Raw genomic sequence first — 14816 nt, forward strand, 5'->3', positions numbered from 1 at the left:
TTGAGGATTATGTAAGATCATGCAAGTATTAGCCATGGGAATCAACACTGATAAAGTAGTTCTCCTCTCCCCACCCGCCGCAGACACTTTTCTCTCTCTCCTTCCTGACTCCCAGGTTACCTTTTTGTGAAATGAAAAATAGATTGTACAGAAATGTAGAGCACACACTCCATGTATCTTAGTTCTTTCCCCTTCACTGAACTACCAGAGGGCAGCGGCTCTCATTCCACCTTTCAGACTATTAGCATCCAAGAGTGATAGCCCTGGTGTCACGGTGTATCCAGACACTGCATCAGTGCGGATCTAGGACAGGGGACAGCTCTGTCCCACGGTGGTGGGTAGCAGGGAGGATGCTTAGTAGGGTGATAACGGATTTCTAGAATAGGGAAAGGACTAAGAAGACTCCTACTAGGGAAGCCTGAGGGGAATTTCATAGGTGGCCCAATGTTCTGTTTCTCTCCAACGATTTAGATAAGGAATAGAACAGAATCTTCTGGAGTCGACACCACTGGCCCAGGCTTACAGCTACCCGTGTTTGGGAGCATTTATGCTCATCTCTTGCACATTCCTGAATCTGATTCCTCATACATAACCCCATCCTTTCTTTGCTGTCCTCTTTGGCAAGGCTGACTCTTGCTGGAGCTTTCCCCCTATCCTACAGAAATTTGGACCTGTAGGAGGCCTGAAACTAGATTAAGAGTTAATGTGGAGGCCTGAAACTAGATTAAGGGTTAATGTGTCCTTTGCCAAGTGACATCCCACTTTGTAAACAGCAGACAGCAATGCCATGACTTATGCAGAGCTCCAAAGGAATACTAGCTCAGGTGTGCACGCACCTGAGTATTGGTTGATTTTGTTAATATTAATGAGCATATGATTTGGTCTAGTTGCCCTTTAAATTCAAATTAGGCACTGATTAAATAATAAGACAGCAGAATCAGGATGTGTTTAAACAGCACTTCCCCGCCCCCCGCCCCCAGTAAGGTGCCTTGGTCTTGGGTGTGAGTGAGGATGAGCTATTAAGAGTGTTGAGATAACAGAACAGAGAGTTTTCCTTGAATTAAGCAGACTGACTATATCTTAAATGATGATAATAAAAAATAATAATAACTTTGCAGCAGTTTCAACCAGAATACTTGATATTCCTAATACAAATTTTACTCCTGGGCTTATAGCCTCTCCATCTGATTGTCTCTATATTTGTTAACTTAAATAGCCTTCACATTTGTACTCCTGAGTTTGTTTTTAAGGATTTAAAGTGTAAACTACCATTAAATCAATAATTGGAATATTTTTACCGGTAGAGAAAGAGATCTCTCAATAGATAAGTATATGCCCTATTTTATAAAGGGCCTCAGAGCTCCTATCAACCAACAGATATTTTCTCAGGTTTCTTTACCTTGGAGTTCATTTCTATTCAGTCCTGGCTGCTGCATCCCTGGCATGCACCCCTTGTGTGAATTATTCATCGGCATTCCTCCTCCTCACATCTCCTCCACCCAACTCAACTCTTGCCCACCCGAAGGCTGTGATGAGTCATGGGAACAGGTGTCCTCCGTCTGGAGCTCACAATCTAGTTCTTGATCCATAAGCCAATCAGCTGTACCTCCTTCTGTTAGCACCTTGCACTGTTAGCTGTTATGTGGGGTAAATGGGCAATAAACATCCATTCTTGGTACCCAGTGGGAAATATGTCTAGAACATTTGAACAAAATCGCTGGCCTAGAAGACACCCCAAAAGATACTTCCTCTTGAAATTCTTCAACTTTCACATATCTGTTTTAATTTTTAAAAAATCTTATCTCCCAAACCAAGTGACATTAGCCAGCTCATTTTTTCTTTTGTTTTTAGTCCTTGTACTCTAGAAGACACCAGTTTCCTGTGGGAGCCAAAATTATAACAAATATAAAGCCAGCCAACCAACAAGCAAAGCTGAAAATAACTAATGAGGCTCAAAATCTTTGGGAATTATATTGGAAAGAATACTAAAAAAAAGGCCAGTCCATAATATTCATGATTCCAAGACTTAAGAAGAAGATGCTGGGTCAGGAGCAAAGCCTGGAAACAAAGACAAGAGAGCAATGCCCCCTTGAAGAACTTTGGTCAGCAAAAATATTCTGCACTTAAACTGGAGAGTGTAATAAGCATTTTTATAAGCAGCCTTATAGCTGCAGAGCTCATAAATAGCCCAGATGTCACCAAGGAGATATATTTCTGCATGAAACTTATAATGGTGAATGTTTGAAATGAACTCTCAACATATATGAATGCCTTTTAACCTCATCATGACCTCAATCTTGGAGGCTCTCAATGGCAAATTCATTTATTTTTCATTCTAAGCTATGTATCTATCAATCAAGCTATGTATCTATCTCCACACTTGCAGTTCTGTAAGGAATAGATGCTTGGCCTAAGCATTGTAGTGATAATCCATTAAAACAGTGGTCTTCTGTACATGCTGTTTCAGAAGGAAAAGGCAAAAATCATAACCTGTATATTCTATTTTGAATGGAAACTGGACCACTTGTTAATGTGGATTTCAAAATTCTTTTCCTTAGATCCAGAGGTTAATGGATATTAATAATTTATTTTGGTAAAAACTTCACATTTAGTCTTATTAGGCAATTGCATTCGTGATATGTGACAGAACTCGTTGGAGTTACCACCATTAAAAGTTTCATGTAAAAAAAAAAAACCAAAACATCTAAAAGTGTTCTGAGAAATTGATCCTGGCAGGAGCAATTAATGGTGTGAGATGCTAAAAGCATGAAGAAACACCACAAACAGTGTGTTTCTATAAGGGTGTGATATCTCCAAACCAAACAGCTCTACAGGAAAAATCTCAGTTCGAAGCACTTAAATTAGATTATTTCTTCTGTTTCCTAAACTCTGCCATTCCACTTCAGGACATTGAAAAATCTGTATCACAGCCTAAATGATTGTGATGTCCGAATTTATTTGCTTAGGATAAACACCACTCTTTGTCTTTTCACTCAGGTTTATTTCTCTCTCTAAGATGACCTAGAGTTAATTATGAGAACCTAGGTGATCTAACATGGTTTACATTTTTAGGTATTCCAAAGAATTTTAAAACCAGGGATGTCAGAACACATATCTGAGTAGTATGAAGGGAGGTGCCAAGGGATTCAGTAAAAAGTGACAATGAACTAGAAAAAGACCACCAAAAGCAACAGTATGGTGGATGCTGTGTTGGGCCACCCGCAGCCTCCTTCAGGAAGGAAGAGCTCACTCTCCCAGTTGCAGGCAGCCCTCATCCCTCTCAAGCTTCCAGGATCACCCCAGCAGAAGAGAGTTGCTTCATCCAAGGCCATACCCCTTCCCAAGGCAGCCAATGACAGGCGACTTATCAAATGGGAGGTTTTAATAGCCAGACTCTCTCATCCCAACTGGACATCTCAGAATGGTCATGTCATCTTCAGACCAGCTGTGGCTTCTGTTGAGAATGCCTTGTAGTTCAGTTTCTCCCTTTACCCAGTTCTGCATTCTTCCCTTTCCTTTCACAGGTGTTGATTCCAAGAGCTCCCCCTAATAAATGTCAGCTCCCTAATCTCCATCACAGAGTCTGTTTCCTGGGGAGCCCAGTCTGCATAGGTACCAGGTAAACAGTTTGAGCAATGGACGTGTATTATTGTATTCTGTGAGGTAAATACAGTTACTACTCACATTCTACAGAGGGGAAAAGTGAAGCACAAAGAAGTTAGTTACTTGTCATTACTTGTTAAGTCCTTGTTAAGTACTTGAATTCCTTGTCAAAGATTACATACATTTCCAGTGGTAGAGACAGGATTTAAGCCTCAACCATCTGGTCCCAGAGTTCACAATATTAGCAACTACCCTCCCTACACAGGACACCTCATTTAGAAAAACTGTTTACAGGCAACATGAAATGAAATGAATGATGCAAACGGTTGACTATTATTTTTAAAACCACTTTGATTTTCTAAACATTGATTCCAGGAGTAGCTAATATCAATCTTAAGTATGGATATATTTTCATATCACTCCAAACTGAAGAAATGCATTCAGCGTGTTTATCTAAAAGTTCCAAGTATATCACATGGTTTACCAGATGTCCATTTGTACAAATGTAACAATCTAGTCTACCATTCCAGAAGGGTTTTTAGTAGTTATCAATGACAGATATAAAATAATATTACTTTTGTGTGTGTGTGTGTGTGTGTGGACAGTTAATCAGGAGGGAAGGAAAATAAATGATGATTTCATTTTCCTTTAGATAATATATATCTTTAAAACTCTATTATCTGCACGTGAATGTCCCTGCTATTTCTCCCTCACATTTTCTCCTAGAACCTACATAAATTTTTCTTTTACTTTCTTATTCTTCTAAAGACACTTGGGTCAGCAACATTTTCTCATAGCAACTGTCCATAGAATGAGGAATGATGTTCTTGCCAAAGATTTATTTTCAAGGATGCCTTTCAAACATTTCTTCTTTCTTATTCTGTCTAGATAATGGAGCTCTCTGGTAGACAGTTCTCAAATGAAGCCATTCCTGACAAGTAGCTGTAAACAGCCTAATTCTGGTGTTTCAAATAAACATCTTTAAACGTAATTTCTCCAATCATTCTATTGTTTCATGAACAGTTACTTTACAGAGGAACAAATGTAAATGGAGATATAAATTCTGAAAATGGTAGGTATGGAATAAAACAGAGGGGGTTGGATATTTGTGTTGGAAATAGAGATGCTTAAAGAGCATTGGATAGATTTGCACACTGCTTCATTTTCCCATACAAAATAAAACCCAAACGGTTTTCTAAGAGTTTGTGATTTTTAGATGTAGTAAGTGGCCTCATACCTTCATCTTTACAGACTTCAGCTGCCTCTTCTGAAGAAGGGCTGGGCACGGTGGCAGCGCTGGCACCATCTATAAGGCAGAAAGAGAAACACTGTCTCAGAGCCAAATACTGTCAGGTTGGAGTTTCCCTTCCCATCTCACCTCCTACTCTACCGAAGGAAGCAGGAGCCTGTTTCATGCTCTAATACACTGAATGGTCTTTGAAGGGGCTTGGGTTTGTGACTCCCTTCTACGATTAATGGAACAAAAACCCTTCAGTTAAGACAGAGCCTGATGAACTACAAACTATTTTTTTGGTGAAGAAGACTGTTCGTTTGGTAGTATTACACTTTGGCATTTTGTTTCTTCCCTACCTCTAGAAGAATGGTACATTATTTTTCTTAGTAAAAGACTGTGAAAGAAAGTATATCCTTGCAAGTTTCTACAAAGTGTTTTTATGTGTGTGTTTTTAAAGTTTGGTTTTTCTTAGCCCAGCACTTCTATTCCATTATGCCAGGCTGTCAAGCTGCAGGGAGCACATCTGATGGCTGTCAGAGAAGAGGTCCAGGAGAAGGGGTCATTTGTAGGAAAGCAGCAAAAGCCGCTTGGTGATTTCATGTCAGCCAAGCACAGAGTGGGGACTGAGGAACTTGGAGGTCTGTGCCCGGGCCTCACAGCAGCAACTAACCTCGTCGGAGCTGGACTTTCTTCTTAGTATTATCAGCACCCCAGTGACTCCACTAGCATTTGGACTCCAGGATAATAACTAACTTACCAACACTAAAATAGTATATTTGAGACAGGAAGGGTTATCAAAATCATTTGGAATGGTTAATACTTGACAAATGGAAAAGGAATATATACACTTTTTTCATGCAGTAACAAGGTTATGGAACTAAAGATAACTCATACACGCATGGTGACTAATACACATTTAAAGGCTAATCAGATATCTTCTAGTATATCCTTCGTCCATAATGTATATGACTGTTACTTTTAGGTCACATCTCTATCAGAACAGAGAGTAAGATTTTTGGTAGGGAGATAATTGGAGGCGAATCACTTTCTTCTGTTAGATGACAAACTCCTATTAACATCAAAAGAACAAACTACAAACTTTCAACCTTGCCTTGATGTCACATCATCCCATTTCTCTGCTTCCTTTCACGGGAGAACTCCCTAAAAGAGCAGTCCATGTTATTGCTCTGGACTTCCTCATCTCACGGTCTCTCCATAAAGCACTCCAACTGGCTTCGTCACTCCTCCTTGAAGTATTCTCTTATCAAAGGTGTCAATGCCCTCACTTTGCCAAATCCAATGGTCATTTCTCCTTTCTTATCTTCCTTGACTTCTCAGGAGCATTTCAGAGTCTACTCTGCTCTTTCTGAAACACTTTCTTGCTGTGGCTGTTCCTTCTCCCCTGGTGCCACATGTCTAGAGGCCATGGTGTCCCAGGCCTCACTGTTCTCCTTATTTACATGTTCTCTCTAGTGAATCTCACCCAGTCACATGGTTTTAAGTATCATTTCTCTGGCCAGTGACTCCCAAGCCTGTATCTCTGGTCCACATCTCTCCCTAGAAATCCAGACTCAGATACCTAACTGGCTTCTTGACATCCCATATGGCCGAGAGTCCTCTTGAATTTACTGTGGCCAAAACTGAACTATTAACTCTATTAATAAAAACTGTGCTCTGTGGCCAGTCTTTCATACATCAGTAAGTGGCACCATCATCCATGTAGTTACTGATGCTCAAAACCTAGGATGTAGCCTGGATTCTTCTTTTCCCTACGCCCTAGATCCAATCCATCAGTACATCTTGTTACATCTACCTCTGGAACAAAACACATCAGGCCATTTTGTCTCCACTTCCAGAAACTTCCATCACTGCTTTCCTGCTATAGTTTTTCAATTGGTCTCACTCTGGTTCTTTTGACCCATTTTCGTTCACAGGCAGAGTGAGCTTGTTAAAACAGATTAGGTCCCTCTACTACTAATAACCTTCCATTGGCTTCTCCTTGTAGTTCTAACAAAATCAAATCTTATGCAGGCAGACATAACCTGGTCTTATGATGTCTTCCCAAATCTCACACCATGTTCTCCCTCATCCATCACGCTCCAGCCACTCTGAACTTCCTTCCCCAACCTGTTAAAATCGGCCTGAAATCATTTGCATTATCTGGACCCTCCATCTGAAATGCTCTCCCGCCATTTCATCATTGAGATTTCACTTTAATTACTGCTCCCTCAGGGAGTCCTCCCCGAGTCCAGCCAACGGAAAGTTGCCTTCTCAGGATTCCTTCTACATTACCTCATTTCTCCACAATGCATTTGTCACTATCATACTTTTTAAAAATTGTTTATTTCTGGATCACTGCCACCAGAATATAAGTTTCAAGGAAGCAAAGAAACTGTCTTTATTGTTTGCTGCCCTATTTCAGTGTCCAGAACAGTGCCTGGGTCACCACAAACCCCGGATAGGTATTTGTTAAATGGCTGTCTGAGGAATAGGACCTGCCACTTTGATTTGATCATGACAGCAGTCAGAACTGCTGGATTATGCTGGTTTGAGATTGTGCTTTTTGCGTGATATGGAAGAGGCCTGCAGAGGTGTGTAGTTAGAATTGAAGCTGGACATTCTATTGAATGAAAGGAAGCTACTTTTATTTTGGAAGAATCACAGCAGGTCAGAAGGACTTTAATAACCAGAACTGCATCTCTGACTTCTCTGCTCTTGGATTAGGGACGCAGAGCAGACACAACAATGTAGGCTGACACTGGCCAAGAGCATAGAGGAATGCTGCCATTGGACTCTATGCCAGCCACTTAGAAAAGCAAGAAGAGCCCCTCAGGGGTGCATTTAGGAATCTTCTGTACCATGAGAGGCACCCATATTGTGGTGATGATGTTGTCCATCCAAGAGGTGGAGAAGGGAGCTTGTATTCTACCAGTCTCTCCTAACAGGCAAGATGGTCCTAAATCCATAAAGACACTGCCTGTTCTCAACTGATTAGGGGAAAAGAGATGAATAAATAAAAAGCAGGCAGATGTGTGTGCATGTCTGTATGTGTGTGCCTGTGTATGTGTATGCGTGCGTGTGTGTGTGTGTGTGTGAACAGGGGTGGGAGAAATCTATGTCGATAAAGACGGTTTGGGACAGAGCTGTGAATGAATAAAACCTGTAAAACCACAATATTCAGAGAATGGCCTCAGCTGTCAGCAGCTAGTGGATTAATACCCATCAGCCCCAAACAGTAAAAACAGTGACAGCTTTTCACAGAAGACTCATCTTCCACGGAGCATGACGATGTGGTGGCCGGGAGCTGGGGGCGATGGTGGTGTGGATAACAACAGTTTTCTGTATTAGAAATTCAGTCCATTGCAAGGACTACACTTTAGCAAAGGGAGCCAACTGACCCAGTGGCAGGTACACAAGGTCCTTGCTGCCTTGCTTCAGTGCCTTCTCTGATTGGCCTTCTTCAATTCCATCTTCCAGGTTAATAATAAAAGCTTTCAGTTCTCTAGCAAAAATTCCAAGGTTAATGCAGGAACTTTTCAGTGAAAAACTTATCACACTACCTGGTTTATTTCTAAGAGGCCAGCATATGGCTTAGGATGTGGCAGGCACATGAGCAGAGCCCACTATTTCAAAGATGCCCCATCCGTTGGGCTCATTAGAACCAGACGAATGACTTGGAAAATAGAAAGAAGAAGGAAATTTTTATTTTGGTGGTTATGTTGATAACTGCAAAATTGTGTGAATCATTCTTTTAAAGGAGAGCATGCCTGAGTACAAAAGTGGGGAGGAAGAAAAGATAAACCTAAGGTGATGACAATCTCTTTTGAGTCTTAAGTGCTATTTTATTTAAAAATGTTCCATTTATAATCTACAGTAGAAGATCTCTAAGCATTCCATTGGCACATCTGTTCTGCAGTGAACAGAGTTGATGTCAGGAAGGCTTTGGATCTCATTGAGCTCTGGGTGTGGGGTAGTTAGCCTCTGTCACACATCATACCATCGTCTACAACATACAGAGAAATGACCAGAAGCACGGCTCTTCAAAATTTAATGCAAAACAGCAAAGGACACTCCATTCATTGTGGAAGGAAAGCCTCTATTTCCTGTGAATTTTTTTAAATTAATTTTTTTGTTTGTTTGTTTGCTCCCTGTGGCATGCGGGATCTTAGTTCCCCGACCAGGGATGGAACCCGCGCCCCCTGCATTGGGAGCACAGAGTCCCAACCACCGGACCACCAGGGAAGTCCCCCTGTGAATGTTTTTCATTTCATTTTTCCCTCCAAACTAAATCTGCTGATTTTGACCTGCCCTAAGTCAGCTCAGCTCTGACACGGTCCTTCCAACCTCTGCCCGTCCCGCGTAGAGCATCACTGAGCAAACTGCGATCACACGGGAGAAAAGTGGGGCTGGTGATTGAGACCTGAGAGGGAGGGTACCCTTCTGATTGGTGAGCCTGACACTTGTAGTTAACAGGGTTGGTGGCTTCCTGAGGGAGACCTGAACGAATATTGATATTAACCTGGTGAAACGGTATACGTATTTTCAGAAAAGGGCACTAAGTAAAGCCATGTTCACCTCTGGGGATGAGGCCTAGGAGACACCTCAAAAGAAATCTGAGCTCACCTGCTTCTTGGCTCTCCCCTTCCATTTCTTTGGCACTTGGCTTTTCCTGTGGACCGTTCTCATCTTTCAAGAAAACAACAGAGGAAAAAAAAATATACATCAAGTCAATTTATGAAATATCTCTTTATGGTTAATATGCAGCCCTGAAATTAACTGTAACCAGTGTAGCATGACTCCCCATAAAGCGAGGCAGAGAGATGAATCAGAGGTGTGAAACAGAAAAATTACCTACATAAATAGGTGTATTTATCCTTGTCCCTTCTCACATGATTTGCTTGGTGGAAAGTTGAACTGCAGTAAACAAAATTCACTCGGCAGTTCCAGTGACATCTCTCTCCTTGCACAACATTTCCCAAAATGCAATACAAATTTTAATTCCAATCTGCTTTTTTTCCTTGACTCAAGCAATATGCACTGTGTAAGGAAACTTGGTTGGTTACGTTCCTATGCCCTTTATTTTCCTGTTTGATGTATGTTGCAAAAGAACCCCTATTTTTACTTAATTTTTTAAACATTTACTTACATTTTACACATGACAGTCTAACATATCTATGCTCTGAAATATTCTGTGTTGAACAGATTATGCTGGTCAAGCTTATGCTGTAGTACATAACTCCTTGAAAAATTAATAACTGGACAGGTATAATGGTGGCTATATATTAGAAACTAGCTAAAAATTCTCTTTGGCTTAAAATATATAATATATATCTGTGGATTTATGTGTAGAAAAAATGAACTCTTCAAAGGCAAATAAAGGCATCATTTTATAATTCATTGCTGGGAGGGTTTCCAAGTCTCTCTGTGTTTGGAAAAATTTTTTTTAAATGATAAAACGTAAAAGATGTCGTTAAAGTACAGAAAACAGAGAAGCAGAAGTTATCAGCACATATTACTATGGGTTAAAGATGGCCACAGATCCTTGTCTCTCAAGAAGTGGAATCTATTTCTTGTCTCCTTAAATTCGAACTGGTTCTGTGACTTGTTTAGACCAGTGAAATGTGGAAGTGATGTCTGGGCCCCCCAAGCCAAGGCCTCAGAGGACTAGCAGCTTCCACTTTCTCCCTCTGGGAATCCAGCCACCCTGTTGTAAAGACACTCAGATTAGCCTCCCAGGTAGAGAGGGGTACATGGAGCAGCAGAGAGGGGCCAGACATGTGGGTGAAGCCTTTTCTCACCTTCCAACCCAGCCCTGATGCCAACTGAATGCACCCAAGTGATGACATCAGCCAAGGCCACAAGGAGCAGAAGAATCACCCAGCTGAGCCCTTTTAAAATTCCTGCCCACAGCCAGGCTCAGATCACTTAAACTTGTTTTACTTGACAGCTTTGACCCAACATCTGCTAAAACTATCAACTCTTAATCCAGAGGCAAGAGGATGGGGAATCCTCCCCAGAGGAGACTCAGCTAGTAGAGCTGAAACAAGAGCCCCAGAAGCAATGGGGAAACAGTTCACCAAGCAGCTCTGAAAAACAACCTTTTGAGGAGAGCTGCAAATGGAAAAAGATTTGGAATTGACCTGAACGAAAGAAAAATTTTATAATAGAATGACAAAGATAAATAAATAAATAAATAAATGAATAAATAAATAAGAGTGACACTGACATGGGGAAGGGATAATATCAATGAATAAATATATCAGTATGTATATAATTCCCTCTGGCCAGCACTGTGCCATTTGTCACGCGGGACACAGTATAACCTGGGATGGCTCTGTAACTCTGTAAACCCAAGGTTCTGCGTGACATATCTCCAAAGATATTTCTGATATTTTCTCTGTTCTGGTACTCTGCGGAGGCTCTGACACTGGCTTTTGCTGTAGGAAGGAAATAGCCATCACTGCTGCTCCTGCTGCCCTAACAAGGCCAAGCTGGTGCAGGAGCATGTGTCAAAAACATAAGTCAGATGGGCTTCCCTGGTGGCGCAGTGGTTGACAGTCCACCTGCCAATGCAGGGGACACGGATTCGTGGCCCGGTCTGGGAAGATCCCACATGCCGCGGAGCGGCTGGGCCCGTCAGCCATGGCCGCTGAGCCTGGGCGTCCGGAGCCTGTGCTCCGCAACGGAAGAGGCCACAACGGCGAGAGGCCCGCGTACCGCAAAAACAAAAAAAAATAAGTCAGTGTTTCCCCCACCAAATGGACTCAGACTCAAGCAGGAGAGATCTACCAGTTTTCCTATCTCCCCCAACAGGCACCACCCCCACCTTTTTTTTTTGGCCGTGCCATGCAGCACATGGCGTCTTAGTTCCCCCACCAGGGATCGAACCTGCATCCCCTGCACTGGAAGCGTGGAATCTTTTTATTTTGGAAGCATGAAGTCTTAACCAATGGACAGCCAGGGAAGTCCCGGACAGACCTTTTAACACAGATTCCACAATAGGCTTGAAGTCTGCAGTGACAGGCTGCTTTTAAACTTAGTCTGGTGACCACATCTCCTATGGAGTGGGAGGTAAAAATCTTATGAAGAGAGGAAGGTAAGAAGGGAAACAGAAACAACAATTGAGTCACAGGAAAGTGAAGAATTGTTTCCACCAGTTCTAAACTCATGAAAAGGAAATTCATGGTCAGACCCCCAAGTCCAACTTTATAATAGTAAAAACCAGTCTGGCTCTTTATCTAACCTACTGTTACTGGGTTTTACCCTTAATCCCTGTGCCCGTGGTCCCACTCCCTACCGCAGTCTGGCATGTTCTGTTTTCGACTTTGAGTCTTGGCTGTGGGGTGGTCTGGTTGCAGGATTTCTGCCCTTGGGAAGCAAATTCAAGAAACACTTGGCATGTTTATCACGGAGTAAATGCCTTCTAGAAGAATGCTGGATTTGGCATTTGAGTAACTTGCCCTCAAATGAAAAGGCTCAGGTATATTGCTGCCATCAATTTCCAAAGACAGTGCAACCTCATGGCCAGCAGGGGGAACCAGTGTAGAAGTCTGGCTTTCAAAGGCCAGTTGATAACATTCTCGGGCAATTAGGTTAGCATTCATGTCACTTTTAGAAGGACAGTTTGGCTGGCTTCTAACATTCCATCCATTTAAAATACCTCAATTGGGTGAGTTCTTAATGAAACAGTGGGCTTCCTCTGGTAGGAAAGAAAAAAATCCCATTACACATTTACCCATATTGGATAAGAACAAGCTTTCCTTTTATCAGCCTTGTCTGTCTAGCTATCTTCACAGACAGCATATAAACAATAAAAAGTTAAGTAGAGTGGGGAATGTAAACTTGTGGTTTTTAGAAGGGATTTAAAAGGCTTACAATAAATGTGAAGAAGTATAGGGAAATGACAGGCTATTTTGTGAGCTTAAAACATGTCACACGGAAACTAAATTCTCTTAGTTGATATACCTATAGGATCCCATATTTACTTCCGATAATAAGTTTCCATATCATTCACATTGAATGTCACATAATACTACTTTCCCACGCCAAAAAGCACAGTGACCTGTGTGAGTTCTAATGGTTGGATCATTTTTGCTTCTCCAGTATTAAAACCATGCCCTCTATTCTTTCAATCCATACTTATGGAGCACATACTATATGCAAGGATATTTCAGGAATTTTATAGAAATAAAAATAAGAGACTCCTGCTGTGAAGTTGGAAACGAGTAGAACCCTGCAGGTTCCCCCCCACCCCAACCTTCCCCAAGTATAAAACCAAGCAGTTGATGATTAGGAAAATAGAGTCACAGACTCAGTGTCTGATGTTCATTCCTGAGTCGTTTTACAGATACCATAACCGCCACCAGAGGAAAAAAAGTTAACTGCATGATGACCAGACCGACGCTAGCCATGACATAAGCTGCTCCAACTTGAGTCTATGGCTACCACAATTCCAAGGACTGGCCTCAAGAGAATGGGATTAACATTATTGCACATAATAATCTATATCTTTGTGGGTATCAAAATAACTGTAGCTTGTTCTGCCCACATATGTAAGCAGGAAACTAAAATTGTCAGCAAAGAGATGCTACAGACCCATGTTGACATCTTCCAGTTTGAGAATATGTCGCCTATGTCAGCATGAAAAAGTTACAGAAGACAGACCTTCACCCCTAATCCCATAGAAATGGAATGATGTCTGAAAAGTGGGGATTTGTAAGCAGTTCTCTGCAGGAAACTGCCCTCAGCAGGAAGCCCCTTTTCTTGTCACTTTAGCAAAGCTACACTGTAACTAATTTTAAACAAGGTACCCCTATGCTCTACTCGTCTCCGGGCCAAGAACACCTTTCAAATCTTTTAATCGCACAATAATTTGTCAGTTCTTCTGGTAGATCAAAGAAGTAGAAATGAAGAATAAGTAATTAACGGATGACTAGATCTCTTCCCTAGCTTCCCCTTCAGGATCTCGTGAACAAATTGTGCGACGAAACTGTGTGAACATGATAACGTGTAGGGGAGGATAATAAGAAGTCCACGAGCCTGCATGCAGTGGGGAATGGTGACCACTCTGACGCCCTATCTCAGTGATTAACTGAGACTAGTCCCCTACTTGCCTTTAAAACTTTCATGGCTGAGCGGAATCTTTGGAGGTGGCTTTTGGGGGACGCTGAGTCTACCATCTCCCTAGATTGCTGGCATTCTGATGAAAGGTACCTTTCCTTTCTACCATTTGTGAGTATTGATTTTGTAAGCGGTGAGCAGAAGGACCCCCCATCAGATAACAAAGTGAATTCGTTTAATTGTGTAGTCCATGTTTAATTTTATATGGACGAGCTTTAGAAGGGCAAAATTTCAATGTTGTGGCTACAAATTGCTATCCTGATATCTGCAGTTCCATTTTTGAACTGTGCGTGGGGATGGGAAGAGCAAGGGGAGGTAAATCAGAACCAATTCATCCTTACTACTGGGGAAACAACCGGATGGGTACTGCCTGCTGGTATACTATTACCTTTTCTTACAAAGGCCCAAGATTTCTGGACCTGGACAGGGCGCAGGCAATTCAAATACAGTGCTTTGCACATGGGATTATTGATTCCAATTCTTCAGTTCCCTGTAATGGATTATTTATCTCAGTGTCCTTCCATTGTTGTTGGACTTGACCAAGTGATATGGCTAATGGAATGTTAGCGGACATGATAGGAGCAAAGAGCTTGAACGTGTTGCATAATTGGACTTGGTGTTTGTGCTTCTGACATTGGCCATGACAAGAAGATGCCTCTGCAGCTGCTGGTTTAAAGATGAGCAGGAGCAGCCTTGGCCCAAGTTACAGTCTGGAGGCAAGCCCAGAGAACTCACAGCTTGAATTAGAACTGCCCAGCTGAGCCCAGCCTACATCAGTGGAACCACGGTCAACCTGTAAACTTGTGAGCATGAGAATAAATCTTTTAGTTAAGGCAGTGCACTATGGGGTGACTTGTTA

At 41.8% G+C, this 14816-nt stretch overlaps 1 protein-coding gene across 3 annotated transcripts in view; it reads right to left on the reverse strand.

The window, feature by feature from the left end:
• The window catches only part of MACROD2 (mono-ADP ribosylhydrolase 2), a 1985837-nt gene that overhangs the window by 117336 nt on the left and 1853685 nt on the right, over positions 1-14816 (reverse strand). For all 3 annotated transcript variants that reach the window (XM_079719352.1, XM_079719351.1, XM_079719350.1), the window contains 2 exons: positions 9461-9523; positions 4841-4909 (listed from right to left, as the gene is read on the reverse strand). In XM_079719352.1, coding sequence (XP_079575478.1) covers positions 4841-4909; positions 9461-9523 — 132 coding nt within the window. The remainder of the gene's footprint in view (positions 1-4840; positions 4910-9460; positions 9524-14816) is intronic.

This window comes from Hyperoodon ampullatus (genome assembly GCF_949752795.1).
Source record: "Hyperoodon ampullatus genome assembly, chromosome: 14".
Classification (NCBI taxonomy): Eukaryota; Metazoa; Chordata; class Mammalia; order Artiodactyla; family Ziphiidae; genus Hyperoodon; species Hyperoodon ampullatus.